The 20866-nt window shown below is 49.1% G+C and overlaps 1 protein-coding gene across 1 annotated transcript; it reads left to right on the top strand.

Moving 5' to 3' along the window:
• Nucleotides 1-3981: 3981 nt before the first annotated feature.
• Nucleotides 3982-20365, top strand: MAP1B (microtubule associated protein 1B). Its single transcript, XM_013004909.2, has 3 exons — nt 3982-10455; nt 14334-14572; nt 15972-20365. Exons 1-3 carry the CDS (start codon nt 4134-4136, stop codon nt 16125-16127), a joined length of 6717 nt encoding a protein of 2238 aa, XP_012860363.2. The 5' UTR covers nt 3982-4133; the 3' UTR covers nt 16128-20365.
• Nucleotides 20366-20866: the final 501 nt, after the last annotated feature.

Genomic DNA, 20866 nt, shown 5'->3' with positions numbered 1-20866 from the left:
CAATTGTGTAAAGCACATTTGTACATCGTTTCTCAAAACATTTTCTCTCCATTTAAACCCCCGACATTAGGTCCTCATTTTTCCCCTCCCTCCCCGAAGATTTCCAGTCTTGGAAGCACACGGGGACATTTCTATCCTTTCCTTTAAGGTAGATAGGAATCAGAATCGACAGGATAGCAGTGAGTTTGGTTTTGGTATGGGGTTTGGGGAGGTTTAAAAGTTCACGGAAAGATTCCTTTATCTTTTAAGCCATTTCCCGTAAGCTTTTTGAAGCCTCCTCCTGTTTCTATGTCTAGCCCCTGGTGGTGTACACAATTAACGTGCTCAGCTGCCGTGTGAAAGGTGGGAGGTTTGAGTCCACAGACAAAAGGCCTGTGCTCTCAAATTCATTCCCTCGAGTCTGTTCTGTCCCATAGTAATCCCAAAGGGCAGAGTGGGACTGCCCTTGTGGGTCTCCGCGATGGGAACTGCCTGTGGAAGTACAACCCCTCATCTTGCCCCTGAGGTGCTGCTGGTGGGTTCAAACAGCTGACCTTTAGATTTGCAGCCAAACTCTTAACTCACTGCACTACCAGGGCCTGGTGCTCTACGTGTGAACACCAGCCGTTGACAACCCTGTGGAGTCTATAGTGCTACTGTGACCTGGGGGTTGGCACGAATCAAAAGTGACTCAATATAGCAACTTTTAAAAAGTATATGATGGGCTACAAATCAACCTGATTCTGCTGGCAGAAGCCCTTTTAATCGCCTTGCTAAAACCCAGAGACACTTTGTCTACTGTATTTCCTCATCAGCCAAGCACTAACTTAATCAAAAGAGGGAATTGAGTTAAATAGCCCAAGGTTTAGGCATTCAAATCTTGTTTCGTTGATACCATCTGTGGTAAAGCGATTTATTTCCTATCTCTTCCTTCCTCTTGCAGTATGCCTGCAGTTAGGTTTTTTTTTTTTTTTTAAGTAATTAACAAAAAAAGATTTATCTTTGCCCCAAAGCGGTAATTCTTCCCCATGGTAACTTTCACCCATCTTGGGAAGAGCCAGGGGCGGGCAGCAGACAGTGTCTTTGGTAAATGTTCCCAGGCTGTCTTCACACACAACACACACACACACACACACACACACACACACACACACACACACACACACACTCCTTCCCGGAAGACAGCATGTGTTGAAGCGGCCAAGTCGAGTGAAACTCAGCGAGCATGAATTGAGTCTTATTAATATGAACCCAATCATAAGTGTGATGCAGAGACACAGAGTACATGTTTCCTGTCATTGGAACGTTTAGTAGCATGTCGTCCTGGTCATTCGTTGCCCTCTGACTCAGCGGCAGCCTTCTGCACCATCTTCAGGGTGTTGTGTGCACTCCTTTCATGATGAAATAGCCACTGGGGGAGATGCATTGGAGCCCATTGTTGTTGCTACTGTGTAGGGCAGCGGTGCTCAACCTGTGGGTCGCGACCCCTTTGGGGGCCGCCCAATTCTTAACAGTAGCACAACGACAGTTATGAAATAGCAACGAAAATAATTTTATGGTTTGAATGCCTAAACCTTTGGCTACTTAACTCAATTGGCTACTTAGCAACATGAGGAACTGTATGACAGGGTCGTGTCATTAGGAAGGTTGAGAACCACTGGTGACGTGCCTTCCAAGCTGGGGAGCTGCATTTCTAGCACGGTATCAAGTCCTGTTCTGTTGTGATCTGGCAGGTTTACATCGGCAGTTTTCAGAACTAGATCATCAGGCAGGTCTTCCCTGTCTATTAGATCTGGAAGCCCCACTGAAACTTGTGTACTATGAGTGACCCCCCCCCAATGGTGTTTAACCCTTTCATGACTCATGGGACATACTTCACCCACCAATAGATTCAGCCTCTCAGGTTTCTTGGGAAACCACTATCCCGGTTGTAGTATATTCTACCACCCGGAGAAGGCTTGTCTTAGTGAACCTGGAGAAATGGGCCTCACCCCCACCAATCTTATCATTAGAGTTCACTGGGGACCTATGTGTCCCACAGAATTTGATCGAAATTCTTATCACCTCAAAAAAGATGTTTTCCCTTGATCTCAACATTCTTTCCGTTACTGAAAACATGTAGTATCCACACAAAAAATAAATGTCCCTGAAGAGAAAATGGCCACCACTGCTGACTTTCTGCTCCGCTTCTCTTTGGGGGCCCTGGATTTCCATCTGTCAACCATCCTTTGCTGTTTTCCATTTTCCCAGAACTCCTCAGAATCCTATGGCACCTTTTCTTTGGGGCTGGGGGAGGCAAGGGAGGTTAGCTCATTTTCTGTATTTCAGAGTGCCTCACGGCAGAGGGGATACAATGGACAGGAGAGAGCTATTCTTCTAGTGTTGCTGTCATCTCAGGAAGTTGGTGAACACGCATCTCACATAAAAAGAGATAATGACTGACTGCCCCCCCCCACCCCCCCAGTATCCTCAGCTGCCAGATTTAAAACAAACGAAGCTGCATTATAAGCATTTCGTTTTTAAGAATTCATCCATTGCAGTGACCTCAGACTCTTTCCCCCTCTAAAAGGCACTTGAATAGTTTCCGTAGTTGCAAGAGTGTTTGCAGGAGTGAATTAGGATTGGGACAATCCTAATTGTGTTGTGATTAGAAGGACAAGGGGTTAAGCTAATTGTTGAGCTAACACAGTACTGGGTGCCCATGCTTCTTTTGGCCCGCAACCCATATGAACAAGGACTTCCCTCCAGGATGGTGACCACGATGTACACTCTGTTTTCTTAGCTTCCCAAACCCTTCTTATAGGACGTTGCGACGTTAACCAGCGGACAAGAGCAAAGTCAAAGTCTTGTTCTTCTGTCACTTAGCACACACAATGAGATGCTTAGGGCCTATAGGTCAAGCAAGCAACAACGGCTCCGCTGATTTATGAGCTTTGCTGCAACTAAAGGAAGACTGCGGAGTAGGCATGTCTCTTCCTGCGAGGCTAGGACCGTGAAACCTACGGCCTTAATAGTGGAAAAGCACATCGCTGTTTTATTAAGCTGTAATCTTGGTTATATTCTCATTTGCACGTTCACATTCTCATCCTATAGGAAATACTAAACGGTGTGTTGACGCTATTTGAACGAAGTTTGATATTCATCCACTCACACCCACATGCTCCCAAAAGAATAAGAGTGATGAGAGTGTGTGGTGTCTTTCTCTGGATGTAAAAAAGAGGTGAAGTTCACCACTGGCTTGTGTGACAACCTAGCCCCTTTACTCATCAGTGCCAGTAGAAGCCTTTGTATTTGCCAAACCACCCTTTGAGTTTTAGTCTGAGAATCTGCTCTAGGTGCAAACACTTGTGTTTCAAATATTGTGAATGGATACCAGAAACCAATCATTATGCTGTAATGGCCAGTCCATAATTTCCTATCTCCTAGAAAAAATAAAAATAAAACTAGTCTCCCCACCCCCCACCCCCCTTTGTACTTACCAAAGCCTCAAAGGAGACCCACCAAATGTCCTGTTTGCTAAATATGTCTATCAGGTCATTTTTGCCCAGTCCAGAGGAGTCAAAGAAGACATTTCCGTTTCAATGATGGCTGGTTCACATAGCCTTCTCTCTGACAGCTTAGAATTTCCTGATGGGGCCTCTTTGCATAGCAAATACTGCCCATGATATCCTCAATAGTTCACCATTGCTGTGGCACTGGCCTTGGGCCCAGAACAGGGCCTGGAGTTCCCCTGCAGGGCACAAAGGTCCTCTAGGCTGCTGGATCAAGGGAAGGAGAGGGCATGTGTGGGGCTGGGGTAGCAGGTAGGGGTCGTAGGGATCTTAGGATGGGGGCTGTTTACCTGCCAGTTGGGAAGCATTTCCGAATTCAACCAACTAGTATCACTAGAGGAAAGCGCTGTCCCCGTATCACCCAGAGGTCCTATAATACCGAGTAATAGATGAGGATGGTGGGCCACTGACTCCAATCTTTTCTTCCTCTCTCTTTTTCAATCCCAGATCGGGGAATTACTGAGCACCACCCACCCTGCCAACAAAGCCAGTTTAACCCTGTTCTGTCCCGAAGAAGGGGACTGGAAGAACTCCAACCTCGACAGACACAATCTCCAAGATTTCATCAATATTAAACTCAACTCGGCCTCTATATTGCCAGAAATGGAAGGCCTCTCCGAGTTCACGGAGTATCTCTCCGAATCGGTGGAGGTCCCCTCGCCCTTTGACATCCTGGAACCTCCCACGTCTGGCGGCTTTCTAAAGCTGTCCAAGCCCTGCTGTTACATCTTCCCCGGAGGACGAGGCGACTCTGCGCTGTTCGCAGTGAATGGATTCAACATGCTCATCAACGGAGGCTCAGAGAGGAAGTCTTGCTTCTGGAAGCTCATCCGCCACTTGGACCGGGTGGACTCCATCCTGCTCACCCACATCGGGGACGACAACCTGCCGGGCATCAACAGCATGCTGCAGCGGAAGATCGCCGAGCTGGAGGAGGAGCAGTCCCAGGGCTCCACCACCAACAGTGACTGGATGAAAAACCTCATCTCCCCTGACTTAGGGGTGGTCTTTCTTAACGTACCGGAAAACCTGAAGAACCCAGAGCCCAACATCAAGATGAAGAGAAGCCTGGAAGAAGCCTGTTTCACGCTTCAGTACCTGAACAGACTGTCCATGAAACCGGAACCTCTATTTAGAAGTGTAGGCAATGCCATCGAGCCCGTCATTCTTTTCCAAAAGATGGGAGTTGGTAAGCTAGAGATGTATGTGCTCAACCCGGTGAAGAGCAGCAAAGAAATGCAGTATTTTATGCAGCAGTGGACTGGCACTCACAAAGACAAGGCTGAACTCCTTCTGCCTAATGGTCAAGAAGTCGATATTCCCATTTCCTATGTGACGTCCGTCTCCTCACTGATCGTGTGGCACCCAGCAAACCCAGCCGAGAAGATCATCCGAGTCCTCTTTCCCGGAAACAGCGCCCAGTATAATATCCTGGAAGGGCTGGAGAAACTCAAGCATTTAGACTTCCTGAAACAGCCGCTGGCCACCCAGAAAGATCTTTCTGGCCAGGCAGCCAGCCCCGCGGTGAAGCAAGTGAAACTAAAGCAGAGGGCCGATAGCCGAGAGAGTCTGAAGCCAGCCCCTAAACCGCTCCCGAGCGGCAAATCGGTGCGGAAAGAGTCGAAAGAAGAAGCCCCCGAGGTCCCCAAAGCTAACCAGGTGGAAAAGCCCCCCAAGGTGGAAAGCAAAGACAAGGTCACAGTGAAAAAGGACAAGCCGACCAAAACAGAGACCAAACCGGCCGCGAGTGAGAAGCAGGCGCCCAGCAAGGAAGACCAGCCCTCGGTGAAGGCCGAGGTGGCGGACAAGCAAGCCGCGGAAGTCAAACCCAAGGTCACCAAGGAGAAGACCGTGAAAAAGGAGACAAAGCTAAAATCTGAAGAAAAGAAAGAGGAGAAGGAAAAGCCAAAGAAGGAAGTGGTGAAAAAGGAAGAGAAGACGCCCGTCAAGAAGGAAGATAAAGCCAAAAAGGAGGAGGTGAAGAAGGAAGTCAGAAAAGAAGTTAAGAAAGAGGAGAAGAAAGAATCCAAGAAGGAGGTGAAGAAAGAGACACCGCTGAAGGATGCCAAGAAGGAGGCGAAGAAGGACGAGAAGAAGGAAGCTAAAAAGGAAGAGAAGGAACCCAAAAAAGAAATCAAGAAGATCTCCAAAGACGCCAAGAAATCATCCACGCCGCTCTCTGACGCCAAGAAACCCACGGCGTTAAAACCAAAAGTACCCAAGAAGGAAGAGCCGGTCAAGAAAGATGCCGCCGCCGCGGCGGCCAAGTCCAAGGAGAAGGGCAAGGTGAAAGTCACCAAGAAGGGGACTGCAGAGGCTGCGGCCGCCGCCATCGGCACCGTGGCAGCTGCCGCCACTGGGGCCGTGGCCGCTGGCATCGCAGCCGCCGGCCCCGCCAAAGACCTGGAGGCCGAGAGGTCGCTCATGTCCTCCCCGGAGGACTTAACCAAGGACTTTGAAGAGCTAAAGGCCGAAGAGGTCGATGTGGCCAAGGACAGGCAGCCCCCGTTGGCGCTCGCAGAAGATGAAGACAAGCGGAGGGAGCCCGCGCCCGGGGACGCCTATGTCATCCAGTGCGAGACCGAGGTGCCCCCGGGCCCCGCCGAGTCGCCCGACGAGGGCATCACCACGACCGAGGGCGAGGGCGAGTGCGAGCAGACGCCCGAGGAGCTGGAGCCCGTCGAGAAGCAGGGCGGCGAGGACATGGAGAAGTTTGAGGACGAAGGAGCCGCCTTCGAAGAATCCTCCGAGGCCGGAGACTACGAAGAAAAGGCGGAAACCGAGGAGCCCGAAGAGGATGGCGACAGCGCGAGCAGCGCCAAGCGCAGCCCGGTGCAGCAGGAGGAGGACGAGCGCGCGCCGGCCGAGGCGCACGGGCCCCTCCGGGAGAAGAGGGCGTCGGTGGCCAGTGGGGACGACCGGGCCGAGGAAGACATGGATGAGGCCCTGGAGAAGGGGGAGGCGGCGCCATCCGAGGAGGAAGGCGACGAGGACAAGGCGGAGGATGCCAGGGAGGCAGAGTACGAGGCGGGTAGAGCAGAAGCGGAAGATTACGTGATGGCGGTGGTGGACAAGGCTGCGGAGGCCGGGGGCGCCGAGGATCAGTACGGGTTTCTGGGCGCCTCGGGCAAGCCGCCGGGAGCCCAGTCCCCCGCCCGGGAAGCTGCCGCCACAATTCACGACGAGACATTACCCGGCGGCTCGGAGAGTGAGGCCACCGTGTCGGACGAGGACAACCGCGAAGACCAGCCTGAGGAATTCACAGCCACCTCTGGCTACACCCAGTCGACCATTGAGATCTCCAGCGAGCCCACCCCCATGGACGAGATGTCCACGCCCCGCGACGTGATGAGTGACGAGACCAACAACGAGGACACGGAGTCCCCGTCCCAGGAGTTCGTCAACGTCACCAAGTACGAGTCCTCCCTCTATGCTCAGGAGTACTCCAAGCCCGGGGTCTCACTCAATGGACTGTCTGAAGGGTCCAAAACGGACGCCACCGATGGCAAGGACTACAACGCCTCGGCCTCCACCATCTCCCCGCCGTCGTCCATGGAGGAGGACAAGTTCAGCAAATCCGCTCTGCGTGACGCTTACTGTGCCGAAGAGAGAGGAGCGAAAGGCAGCGCTGCGCTGGAGCTCCCAGACGCGCCCGCAGTTCCAGACGACTCGCGTAGTCCGTCCAAGAGCCCGCTGTCTCTGAGTCCATCCCCACCGTCACCCATCGAAAAGACCCCCCTGGGTGAACGTAGTGTGAACTTCTCCCTGACCCCCAATCAGATCAGTGTCTCTGCAGCGGCCACCATCCCGGCGTCTCCTGAGGTGACCCAAGAAGTCGTGGAAGCACACTGTGCTAGCCCCGAGGATCAGACGCTGGAAGTGGTGTCTCCATCGCAGTCAGTGACCGGCAGTGCTGGCCACACCCCTTACTACCAGTCTCCCACTGATGAGAAGGCTAGTCACCTCCCCACAGAAGTCGGCGGGAAGCCAGCAGCCGCTCCGGAGAGTTTTGAATTCGACGACACCAAAGATGAGAGGCTTTCCATAAGCCCCATGGATGAGCCGGTGCCTGACTCAGCGTCTCCTATAGAAAAAGTCTTGTCTCCTTTACGAAGTCCTCCACGGATTGGGTCAGAGTCTGCCTATGAAAGCTTTCTAAGTGTGGATGAGAAGACTCCTAGCAGATGTAGAAGTCCCTTTGAAGGAACAGATGGAGAGCAAAGTATTCTAGACCAAATCAGTCCAGTTGCCGAAATCACTTCCACCGGTCTCTTCCAAGAGAGGCCGGAGAAGGCGAGCGCAGACTTCGTGCCAATAAAGGAAGACTCGGAGAAAGGACAGACAACCGAGGACGTGGAAGCCCTGGGTTCTCCACCAGGACTGGCTTCGGAGGAAAGAAAGTTAGGAGGAGAGGTTTCTCCGACACAAATTGACGTCAGCCAGTTTGGCTTTTTGAAGGAGGACACCAAGATGTCCATTTCCGAGGGCACTGTCTCAGACAAGTCAGCTACGCCTGTGGATGAGGGTGTCGCCGAAGACACCTACTCTCACCTGGAGGGGGTGGCTTCAGTCTCCACCGCCTCTGTGGCTACAAACTCCTTTCCAGAGCCAACGACAGATGATGTGTCCCCGTCTCTGCATGCTGAGGTGGGGTCCCCGCATTCCACAGAAGTGGACGACTCCCTTTCCGTGTCCGTTGTTCAAACACCGACGACTTTCCAGGAAACAGAAGTGTCTCCATCTAAAGAGGAATGCCCAAGGCCAATGTCAATCTCTCCGCCAGACTTCTCCCCTAAGACCGCCAAGTCCGGGACACCGGTTCAAGACCACAGATCCGAACAATCTTCAATGTCTATTGAATTTGGCCAAGAATCCCCCGAGCACTCTCTTGCTATGGACTTTAGCCGACAGTCTCCAGACCACCCTGCTGTGGGGGCGGGTATGCTTCACATCACTGAGAACGGGCCGACTGAAGTGGACTACAGTCCCGACTTGCAGGACTCCAGTTTATCGCATAAGATACCACCAGTGGAGGAGCCATCCTATACCCAAGATAATGATCTTTCTGAGCTCATCTCGGTATCTCAGGTCGAGGCCTCCCCATCCACCTCTTCCGCACACACCCCTTCTCAGATCGCGTCTCCTCTCCAGGAAGATACTCTGTCTGATGTGGTTCCTCCCAGAGAGATATCCTTATATGCCTCACTCACCTCAGAGAAGGTGCAACTTCCGGAGGGAGAGAAGCTTTCGCCAAAATCTGATATCTCCCCACTGACCCCAAGAGAGGCCTCTCCTTTATACTCCCCTAGCTTTTCAGATGCTACCTCTGCAGCCAGAGAGAATGCAGCAGCTTGCCATACGTCCTCTTCTCTGCCAGTGGATGCAGCATCCGCAGCGTCGTACAGCTTCCGTGCCTCAATGTTATTTGATACCATGCAACACCATCTCGCCTTGAATAGAGATCTGACTGCGTCTGGCTTGGAGAAGGACGATGGAGGGAAGACCCCTGGTGATTTTAGCTATGCCTATCAAAAGTCAGAGGAGACAAGCAAGTCCCCAGGCGAAGAAGGTTATACCTATGAGTCTTATGACAAAACCAACCGGACCCAAGAGGCCGGTGGCTATTACTATGAGAAGACCGAGAGGACCACGAAATCCCCAAGTGACATTGGCTACTCCTATGAGACCATTGAGAAAACCACCAAGACCCCCGAAGATGGTGGCTATGCCTTTGAGATTACAGAAAAGACCACCCGGACCCCCGAGGAGGGTGGCTACTCCTACGAGATAAGCGAGAAGACCACAAGGACCCCGGACGTGAGTGGTTACAGCTATGAAAAGACCGAGAGGTCTAGAAGGCTCCTAGATGACATCAGCAATGGCTATGACGACACGGAAGATGGTGGCCACACACTGGAGGATACCAGCTACTCCTATGAGACCACTGAGAAAATTACCAGTTTTCCCGAGTCTGAATGTTACGCTTATGAGACGACTACCAAAACCACACGAATCCCTGATTCGTCCACATACTGCTATGAGACCACCGAGAAGATCACCAGGACCCCCCAGTCATCTACCTATTCCTACGAGACGTCAGACCGATGCTACGCTGCAGAAAAGAAGTCGCCCTCAGAGGCCCGCCAGGATGTGGATTTATGCCTGGTGACCTCTTGTGAATACAAGCATCCCAAGACGGAGCTCTCCCCCTCCTTCATTAATCCTAACCCCTTAGAGTGGTTTGCCAGCGATGAGCCAACTGATGAGTCTGAGAAGCCCCTCACTCAATCTGGGGGAGCCCCGCCACCTCCAGGAGGCAAGCAACAGGGGCGGCAATGTGATGAAACACCTCCCACCTCCGTCAGCGAGTCTGCCCCATCCCAGACAGACTCCGATGTCCCCCCGGAGACCGAAGAGTGCCCCTCCATCACAGCGGATGCCAACATCGACTCTGAAGATGAATCTGAAACCATCCCCACGGACAAGACCGTGACATACAGACACATGGACCCGCCCCCGGCCCCGATGCAAGACCGCAGCCCATCTCCTCGCCACCCCGATGTGTCCATGGTGGACCCAGAGGCCTTGGCCATTGAGCAGAACCTGGGCAAAGCGCTCAAGAAAGACCTGAAAGAGAAGACCAAAACCAAAAAGCCAGGCACGAAGACCAAGTCATCTTCGCCGGTCAAGAAGGCCGATGGGAAGTCGAAGACACCTGCGGCTTCCCCCAAACCAGTGGGGTTGAAAGAGTCCTCAGATAAGGTGTCCAGAGTGGCTTCTCCGAAGAAGAAAGAATCTGTGGAAAAGGCATCGAAAACCACCACCGCCCCGGAGGTCAAAGCTGCTCGTGGGGAGGAGAAAGACAAGGAGACCAAGAACGCCACCAATGTCTCCACATCCAAGTCGGTCAAGACAGCGGCTGCAGGTAAGTCTAGGACAGCCCGGGCACCTTGGCATAGACCCCAAAAGTTGTGCTTTCACTGGGCATCTCCCCTGCTCCCTGTTTGTGCTAGCGGGATGGGAGGGCACGGGATGGGACTGGACCTTCCCTTTCCTATCTTCTCTCTGCCAGAAGGTGGAAACTCCAGCCCAGCGAGGCCCTTAAGAGCGTGGGACCCAGGCAAGCTCTGGTTCAACGGATGGGCTTCCCAGCTCAGCACTATTCTGGGTTGCTAACCACAGCAGCTGAAGCTTGGTTATGAGTCATCAGAACCAAGAGTGCGTTTGCAAACCTCCTCTGGAGGACTGTGTTGGCGTTGGTTTCAGAACAGAGCTGGGGTGACAGACCCAGAGCTCCCATAGGACTGGGGAAAACCAAAACTTTCAGCATCAATCCTGGAATGGATGGATTAACCCCAGGATTTATAGTCCATTTAAAAAAAATTAAAAGATCAGGCTGGAGATATCTCCCCATTAAACATAATGGAGATACCTCCTCATTTTGTTGTTATTTTGACAGCCAGTAAATACCACAGTTGCAGTTAGCTGGTGAGTCCCAGGACACACCGAGAGAGAATCACTGAAAGCTTTCCCCTGTGATCCCCCTCTGGCTCTTCAGCCTCACTGGCAGAGCCTCAGAACGCTGTTCAGACTAAGATCCCACTTGGCAATAACCAGGAGCCCTGGTGGTGTGGTGGTTACACATTGGGCTGCTTACTGCAAAGTCAAAATCAAAATTCATTTTGATCAAAAGCAGGAGCCACTTTGTGGGAGGAAGATGGGACTTGCTAGGGCCAGTTCTATCTACCCTGTCTGTAGGGTCATCAGGAGTCAGAGTCGACTCGATGGCAGTAAGTTTGGTTCAAATTTGGCAATGACCACTCTGATCAGTCATAGGATGGTCTCAATTCCCATTTCTTGTGTTCTCAGAAGTGACCTGGGTTTTTCGATGGAACAGGCCACCCAGCTTCCTCTTGGTGCTTGAAACCCAACTGATTTGTACTAATGCATTTAATTTGTTTCATTTAGTCATTGTGGGCTTTTTGGCCATAGTTCAAAACGTACTATAAATTGACCCAAAAATGTAAAGCAAAATCTATAAGTGACATTATTTATTAGAGAAAATCTGATTGGAGAAGCTTTCAAAACCAAAACTCACTTTGCCATCAAGTCAATGCTGACCCATAGCAACCCTATAGGACATGGTAGAACTGCCCTTGTGAGTTTCTGACACTTTAACTTCCTACAGGAGTAGAAAGCCCCTCTCTTCTCCCTCACAGCAGCTGGTGGCTTCAAACTGCTGACTTTGGAGGTAGCAGCCCAATGTGTAAACACTACGCCACCAAGACCTGAAAGCTTTGGAGCTCTCAAATTCAGTACATTTTTAGGAAATATCTGTTACAGCTACAAAGTTTTGTTTTAAACAATATGGAGCATCAATATCAGGATGGGTTCTGATCAGATCTGGTCTATCACATGCATGGTAATAAAACAAGCTGCAGCTGTTTGTGCGTAGAATCAATCTGGGGGAAGACCTGACAGTCCATCCCTTGATCTGAAAGATTTGTCAACTAACCTGAACTTAGGGGGAAAAAAACATGTACTTCACTTAAACAGATAGAAACAAATTTGCTATCAAACATACCAAACTGCAGGCCCAAGCTCCCAGAAATGATTAAAAAAAACAAAAAAACTTTTCAGTCATTTAAAGAGATCCGTTAAAGGTAAGATAAAAAAATTAAGTGGAGTTCATTTGAATTTTCTCTAAAATGCTTTTCAAATAGATCTCTAAAAGGCACAATTACACTATTAGTTGATTTCTAAAACAAACCTCAGTCGACCTCTGGCCGTTCCCCCCTCAGTTCCTGCTTCCATGAACCAAATGCATTTGGAATTGCTAGCAGGGATGGAGTGAAGTTTCTAATGGAAATGGAACCCGCACTTCTGCTCTAATGAGGCCCCAAGATGGATATTTTGAGGGCTTTCAGCTCAGATTCGTTACAGCGACCAGTTTGTCTAGTGAAAAGGAAAAAAAATGTGAATTTATTCAAATATCACTTTGGCTGATTCTTATCCGCCAACCCACTGCAAAACTGAAAAGTGAAATTGGACAATTCAATTCACTGCTGGTTTTGGCTGTGTGACAACAGTCTTCCAAAGCCCCGTAGTGAACGGAGAGAGGACTAAGCATATAAAATCCAGCTTATGTTGATAGAAAAGTGACCTCCTCACCAGCTGCACATTAGAATCACTTGGGATGCTTTTTTAAAAAGAGTGGTGCCAGGCCCCGGCCTCAGCCCAATTGTAAATCGTACTGCGGAGGGCGGGGCCTGGGCATCAGCCATTTTGGCAAGCTCCTCAGGTGATTCTCCTGAGCATCCTGAGTGACTGCCGTGCTAGCTCCCTGGGAGCGTAACGGTTACACATTGGGCTGCTAACCTTAGGTTCAACACTTCGAAACTACCAGCCATTCATTCCATGGGAAAAGGACAGGGCTTCTTAGTCCCATAAAGAGTTACAGTCTCGGAGACTCACAAAGACAGTTCTACCCTGTCCTATAGGGTCGCTGTGAGTCAGCATTGACTCGGTGGCAGTAAGTTTTTGAGAACACATTTGACCTTCTAAGATTTCTGGATGCTGGTTGTCGGTGTGAACAGTGTGTCTCTGCGGGGTTGGGGTGCAGTGGGGGAGGAGAGGCAAGAGCAGTTTCTCCTCATTTGAACCACAATGAGCAATGGGTATTTTAACTGGTCTGAGCCCATTTTAGAAACCCATTTTCAACCCTACTCCCCGTCATCTCATCCTGTCAGTCCTAGTGGATTTTAAAAGATTTAGTTTGAATGTTTAATGGCTTGTGTCTCCACATCCACCCCCGCCCAGACTTCAGACTTGGCCTGAGTGGGTTCCTCCACTAGGGAGGAGGGAGGGAGGAGGGGGAGGAGAAGGAAGGGCTATTCTCAAGCAGAAAAGCTGGCACAAGGCCTACTGAGGGGCCCACCAGTTAGAAGAACCTGCAGGGACTCTGCTGCAGTGGGTGTCTGTCTCCTTCACCCAACAGAAAGACAACGTGTTGTGAAGGGCAGGCTGGGTGAGGCCCGCAGGCTTCAGAATGGTGGGAGGTGTTTCCTGCTTTCCTGGCACAATCGAGACGCCAGGGTTTTTTGTTTTTAGATCCATCTGAATGCTTACTCTGCCCAGGCTGTTCTGATTTAGTCTGGGAATTTTGGCTGTAAGTTGTCCCTCTCCCTACTTTGGTATGTCCTCCTTGGCTAGAGAAAGCCGAGTCTTTCTGAACCTTCCTCTTGCCAACCCTCGGTATTCAGCCTCATTCTAGGGAGGATAGTGTCTGGCTTTCAGAATCCTGGCCGGAGGAGAGAACAGAGCCCTGGTGGTGTAATGGGTTACGTGTTGGGCTGCTAACCATCAAGTCAGAAGTTCAAAACCACCAACGCTCCATGGGAGCAAGGGGAGACTTTCTGCTCTCATAAAGAATTAAAGCCCCAGAAACCCACTGGGGAAGTTCTACTCTGTCCTATTGGGTTGTTAAAATCCATTTGCAAGATCCAGTGTGAGGGTGACATAATCCAACTGCTTGTAAAATGGCTACCAGATGAGATCTTAGAGTGGATTACTGAGATCCCTTGGCTGTGATTTACCAAATGCCGGTGCCTCCCTGAGACTTAAAAAACAATGCCCCTTAGCCATAGGGCTCTGTTCTCTCCTCAGGCATGGATCCTGAAAAGCTCCCCACTGTGTGTTGCGGAGGGGCTCTCTGTGGGTGGGGAGGGAAGGTGGGCTGGATGTGCAGCTCCCTTCTCATCACCGTGACCTCTGCCTTTTCTTTGCCTTGCTTATTTACCAAAGGCCCGGGAACCGCCAAGGCGGCCAAGTCCTCAGCTGTGCCGCCAGGACCCCCAGTGTATTTGGACCTGTGCTATATCCCTAACCACAGCAATAGTAAGAATGTTGATGTTGAGTTTTTCAAGAGAGTGAGGTCATCCTACTACGTGGTGAGTGGAAATGATGCCGCCGCTGAGGAGCCCAGCCGGGCTGTCCTGGACGCCTTGTTGGAAGGGAAGGCTCAGTGGGGCAACAACATGCAGGTAAGACCTCAAGGATGCACTGTGGACCGAGCCCCGGGGCTCTGTCACCCTCGACACATTCTAGAGGGGAAATTGGATGTAACACAAAGAACATGATCTCCAATATTAGTGTTGGCCTTGGAGGGAGACCACTCTGCCTTCGTGAGCACATAATTAATCTGCAAAATGGGCCCCAGTAACTCTCCCCAGATAGACCAAAGGGATTGTGCATAAATCAAAAGGGTCATGTTCAAATGCGAGCGCTGCTAAAGAACTGTCTTGACTAATTAGGGTTTCATAAATAGACCAAGCGAGAAAGGTGGTCATTAAGAAAGCCAGCTGGGTGAAAGCCCCACCATGGAGGAGCGCTGCTGAAAACGCTGTCCAGCACGCCTGTTCCCAGCAGACAAGCAGCATGTCTGGCCATGAGTCACTCCCTGCTCCTATTTCAGCAGTGGCCCTTCCTTATCTCTGTGTTGTCTGTGCTTCTTCAGAGGGTCACGCAGTAAACTGTGTTTGCCTGACATTACATTGACTCACTTATCCCTTACTCATTGAGATGTCATGAGAAGCAGCCAGCGATTGCTTCAAGAACATGAAATTCAGATTTCACTATTCAAGCCATTATCCTGAGACTCTGCTCCTCCACCCCCAACCACACACCCAACTTAAACATGCAGATCTTTGTCCTTGGGGTGAAAGGTTCACTACACACAATTAGTGCACTCCTGAGGGCTTCAAGCGTCTCAGAAACTCACACGGCAGTTCTACCTTGTCCTATAGGGTCACGATGGGTCAGCGGCACTCAGTGGCCGTGAGTTTGGAAGGGCTTTAAGGGACCTTGGTCATGTAATGAATCTGCATCGGGCTGCTAACCACAAGATCAGTAGTTCGAAATCATTAGCTGCTCTGCAGGAGAATGATGAGCTTTCTGCCTGGGAGACACACAGAGGCCAGGGCTACTCTACCCCATGTAGGGTTGCTATGGGATGGCATGGGCTCCATGCAGGGAGTGTGGAGAACGGCTTTCAGCTGCCACGATAGCTACAATTCCTTAGATTCAACAGTATCTCTCATGTAAAGCTCCCCAGTTGTGTTCAAGGACATGCAAGATATTGGGCCATCACTGAAGAGCTCCTCTAAGGATTGAGAAACTAGCAACATGGAAGACCTCGCTGACTAGTCGGTACTTGCTTGTGGTGCCAGATCCCCCCAGCAGAAAATGGTATTCCTTTGGGGCTTCATTCGGCTTCCTGAAAAATGTCAGTTGAAAAGCCTTCTGCATTTCTTGAGACAAATGGAAAATAGATCTTCCCCGCACCCCCCCCCCAACCCTTGTCTTCTAATGGCCTTCATGTTGTGCCCCAAGGGTGGGGTTTTTTGCTCTGCCCTTAAATGGCCCGTTTCTCTCTCCCTGCAGGTGACCCTGATTCCAACGCATGACTCAGGAGTGATGAGAGAATGGTACCAGGAGACCCACGAGAAACAGCAAGACCTCAACATCATGGTTTTAGCGAGCAGCAGCACAGTGGTCATGCAAGACGAATCCTTCCCGGCGTGCAAGATCGAACTGTAGACCCAGCGCCAGCCACACCACAGGATCGGAACTCTGTGTCCAGAATTCTTCAATTTGAAACCACCTTTTCTAAGAAAAAAACCCACAAAAAACCAATTCGTCTAATGAAGTCGCTGAACTGATTACCTGCCAAACGCTATACTGTGTCATGGTGATGCAAGTCACTAATATTTCTCGGTTTCTGCTGATTGCTAAGGGAAGTAACAGTGCTCCCACCATAGGGTTCAAATTACTGCAAAATTACCTACCCCCGTTCATCTCTGCTGAACGTTTAGAAACCATGCACTAGCAAACCCAACGGACTTCTGCGAGGTCGAGGCATTTGTCTTAGAAAGAGAGCGAGCAAGAGAGAGAGAGAGAGAGAGAACAAGGGAGAGTGTGTGCACACAGAGAGACCATGGGAGAGAGAAAGCGAGTGAGAAAGCTAAAGAAGGCAAGAGAAGGGGGTGTAACGGAAAGATTGCTGGTGAGATCTCCAGAGAGAAACAGCATGGGGCGGGGGAAGGATGAGACAATAACGAAGCGTGAGGTCTGCATTTTCTCAGGCAATAGAATTCTGTAGGCTACCTAGGGAAAGCTTTCCCCTGTGACGTCTGTGTCGACCGGAAGGTCTTACTTTTCTAAGACAAATTGGCTGGCTAGGAAGGCATGTGAGATTTCCACGCCTTAATTCCGCTCCTTCAGTTTCAGGGCTACACACCGACAATGTAGCGCGTGTAGACCGGACGGGAAAGTGGTTTGAACCCCATTCGGAACTCTCAGACTTTGTAAACAAAGGAGTAGGTTGATCTAAGGCATGCTCCCAGCATATGTCCACGCACTTAGGCCACTCTGAGTCAATTAACCTGCATGCGTCAACACCCAAGTCCACCCTGATTCACTGAAGCAAATACCAAAGCAGTTGGGAGTACACACAGTAGACAATTTGCCTTAGAAAGTGACTTGAATGTACAAAGATACTTGATGCACTTATTTTTTAATGTGAGACAGCAAGTTTATAAAACATCCGTGTAGGATTATAGATGCTCGAGTTAAGGAGCACGTGTGCGAGCGGAGGGTCCTAGGAGCTGGTCTGATGGGTGCAGCGGTTTGTGCCGAGTCATGCGTGTTGACCACCACCTCAGGGCACCAGTGGCCTCTCAGCCAAGCCAGTTGAGCCTTTCCCAGCTTCTTTACTACTGCAAGTTCAAGATAGAAATGGCTTCTGGGATCAGAACTGGGAAAACGGTGGATGTGACCGAGGAAGAGATTTTCAGCAAGTGTACAGTATTTATCTTCCTTTGTCTTACATTGGCTTTTAAAAAAATTATTTTCCATTAATTTCAGTGTAAGAATGGGAACAAATGTACAGATTTTTTTTTAAGATATGAGAACTTTTCATAGGTGAACTTCTTAACAAATTTTCATTTACAGGGAAATGCAAAGAAAAATCTTCAAATGAGTCTTTTTTTTTTTTTTTAAGTGTTTCGTAAGACAAAAAGAATCATGTTTCCTGCAGTTCTGGTGAGATTGAAGTCTGATTTTGCAGCAAGAATATTGATTAAAAACCCATAAGGACCAGGAATAATGATACCTCCCAGCCCTGGATTCATTCTATAGAAATCCGAGGATGTGCTGTCGGAGAGGGGGGCGGCCTGGAAAGGCTCCTTCTCCAGGCCTTTGCAAGGCCATCCATCATCTTACATCCTCCTCTCGAGATGTTTGGCCATGAGGCCAAAGAACCGAGCCTGAGTGCAGAAGAACCCTAGCACAACTCTGCTGTGAGGTTGTTCTCTTCTGGACAAAGCAAAGAAAGAAAGAATTCATCAAAAGCAAATGAATTCCCCAACTCCTCCAGCTCCACCTGTTGTATCCAGAGATCATGTCCATCACTGTCATCATCCAACTGTGAAACCTGGGAAGCCAGATCCTGGTTTGCGACTGCTGTCAAGTGGCAGATCCTTGTCCCCAGGGTTCAGAGGGAGCCCTTCTCCCCAACACCTTCTTCTGTACTTTGTTCTGTCCTGTTGCACCTCCTGCAGACGCTCAGATCTACGAAGTAGTGGACGATGACCTCATTTTATTGTTTGTTAGTTATTTATTTCAAGATTAACATTGTGGGTTTATTTCGGATTGCTAAGTGTACGTTTTTGCACTGCTAACTACTATGAGGGTTTAAACATGCTTCGTCAGGGTCCCTTCCCAGGGGATGATACCGTCTACTTAATGCTGTGAATTACATTTTCCAAATGTTTTTTTTTTTTTTAATTAAGATACTATTTTTGTTAGGCTTCTCTCTAGAAGCACTTTTATTTATTACCCTGTCTCTTTCAAGTCTTTAAAAAATATAACGGATTGGCCAAAGGTACAAAAAAGAACTTACAATGGGAAAAACCATTATGCTGAAAATGATTTCACTGAGTCGAAACTCATCTACTTCAGACTGATTCCACGCATCCTAAGACACTCAAAGATGATCTGCCTTCTTGCCAAATCCAGACCGCTGGTTGATTTTTTGTGGCTAGACGATACAATTATTTACCACTTGCCCTAACTCAGTTTGTTCAACATGGACAATTGTTTTCTGCAGTAAGAAGTACAACTGTTTTAGAAGAACTATAACCAATCTCCAACCCTAATCACTCTACCCTACTCCTTTCTCTCTCTCTCTTTTTGTTTTTGCTAAGGGATTTCATGAAAAAAAAAAAAAAAAAGACAAAAATCGCCGCTGGTCAGCTGACTCTTTTTCCTACAAAATATTTCAGCACCTTTTCCCACCCGTTGTTCCCAGTGATGACCACCAGGAAAAACAATATTTTCATGACAGGTTGCTCCTGTCTTTCCAGACACACCTTTCCTACCCGTGTGACTAACCTAATCTTGCTAGTTCCATAAATACACAATTCGTTTTCTAACCGCCATCACAATCTACCATGGACACTCTTGGTGAGAGATAGGGACTGACGCAGACTTCTCGGAGCCTGGCTTGCTCCTGTTTACGACTCCAATTGTGTAGACGAAATGTGGAGTGGAAAGAATTTACACTCTGCTGAAATGATGGGATTCCATCAAGATAGCACTCATGATCATGAACTTTTTGGTAGTATTCTTAAAATTCTACGGAGACTAAATGTTAGAGATGATCCTTCATTTTCAATTTCAACCACTTCTACCCCCTTCTCCAACCCCATCCCCTGTGCATGCTTTCCCAGTCTGGTGGTGAGACTGGATACAATGACTGACTCTCCCCACCCCTTTCAACGCCATTTCCCATGGAGTTAAAAAAAATTTTTTTAAACCTTACATATCATAGTGAATGGTTTCCCCAGTGTATATGAATGTTTTAAGTGTCTCCAGTAGCTTACGCAATTTTAGGAGCTTTCCGATCCTCCTGTCTTAAGATTTAATCATCCGATTCTGGAATTGTACCCTCTTCCATTTTCCCTCTATTCCCAAACGTCAGCTCTCTCGAGCTGCCCTACAATCCCCAAGTTGCTTTAATTGCCTCTCTTTAGTCATCTGTCAAAAGAGGTTCTTGCTCAGTAATGATATTGTGAGTTAGGATAATAACTTTTTTCTTTTTCCTTTTGCGCTTCTGATTTAGAAGAAAAAGATCCTGTTTCCATATGCAAGGAACTGTAGGCATTTTACCTTTAGCCAACTGAACAACACACCAGAAGCAGCCGGGGATGGGCCTTTCTTCAGAGCAACTAGGTTATAGACCTGGTAGTAAAAGTATTTGCGGTTTAAAAAAATAAAATCCTGTGACTTTACTAAGTTCATTTAAAAGGCAGCATCAAAAGCTGAAAAGAAGGGAAAATAAATAAGTAGCTTCTCTGCCCTCATTTGGAGCTCCCCAAAACAGGAGCCACTAAGAAGAGGCATCCAGGCCTGGATGCCCTGTGGGCACAGCGCTGAGACAGGCAGCTGAGTTGCGCTTGGCGCTGCGCTGCATGTAGCCTCCTCCCTCCTGGGGAGGAGCGGTCCTGAGCCTGACCGAGAAGCCTCTCACACTCCTCTCTTGTTCTGAATGGTGTTTGTGTCAGTCTGCAGCTGTGTATGGTATTATATCTTATAATCCTGCATCACTTCTACCCAGTCATATCTAATGTAGAAAATTAGTTTCCAGTGAAAGTAATATGTAGTGCTTTTATGATATTTGTGTGCAATATCCCCTCTTCCGTTGAGGATATTTGATGTAAAAGGAAAAAAGAAAAAAAAGCTCAGTTCCACAATAAAATACAAAAGTGGCAAAAGTTCATGTGTGTGCTGTCTTTGTGTGGACTGCTTTTGGCTCCTTGGCAGTTGGTGTTTGCCACCCACACAGAACGTGGGCAGCTCCCAATTCATGCTCCCACTGTGACTAGCCAAGTTCCTGAGTACTTTGGAGGTTCAAGACCAGGAGGTGCGAGGGAGGGGCAGTAAAAAACGATTGCCGAGAGACAAAAAATTGGGGCAGGCTGCGGTGGTTCACAGGAGCCCCGGGGTGGCTGTCAGTAAATACTGGACTAAGAACTGCGAAGTCGGGAGCCCAAACCCACCGGCTGACCCGAGGGAGAAAGTTGAGGCTGTCAGCTCCCGCCGAGATGTACAGCCTCAGAAACCCTGAACAGGGCTGTGGGTGGGAGCCAAAAGACGTCAGTAGGGTTTTTAAACTCAGATTAACTAGGAAGAAAAATCTGATGACCTACTTAAAATAAAAAAAAAGTTTCCATGAGGCTTGGGTCACCATGAGTTGGGCCAACAACAAAAACCAGCAG

Source organism: Echinops telfairi, unplaced genomic scaffold (assembly GCF_000313985.2).
Source record: "Echinops telfairi isolate 266 unplaced genomic scaffold, ASM31398v2 ScPeMD7_7469;HRSCAF=8507_1, whole genome shotgun sequence".
Classification (NCBI taxonomy): domain Eukaryota; kingdom Metazoa; phylum Chordata; class Mammalia; order Afrosoricida; family Tenrecidae; genus Echinops; species Echinops telfairi.
This window is presented reverse-complemented; position numbering and strand designations above follow the sequence as displayed.

What these genes read in the sequence shown, in the direction of transcription:
- MAP1B (XM_013004909.2), top strand. Translation starts at nt 4,134, where the DNA reads ATGGAAGGCCTCTCCGAGTTCACGGAGTATCTCTCCGAATCGGTGGAG. An exon ending in GGTCAAGACAGCGGCTGCAG is followed by an intron (nt 10,456 to 14,333) that starts GTAAGTCTAGGA and finishes TATTTACCAAAG; the next exon opens with GCCCGGGAACCGCCAAGGCG. An exon ending in AGTGGGGCAACAACATGCAG is followed by an intron (nt 14,573 to 15,971) that starts GTAAGACCTCAA and finishes CTCTCCCTGCAG; the next exon opens with GTGACCCTGATTCCAACGCA.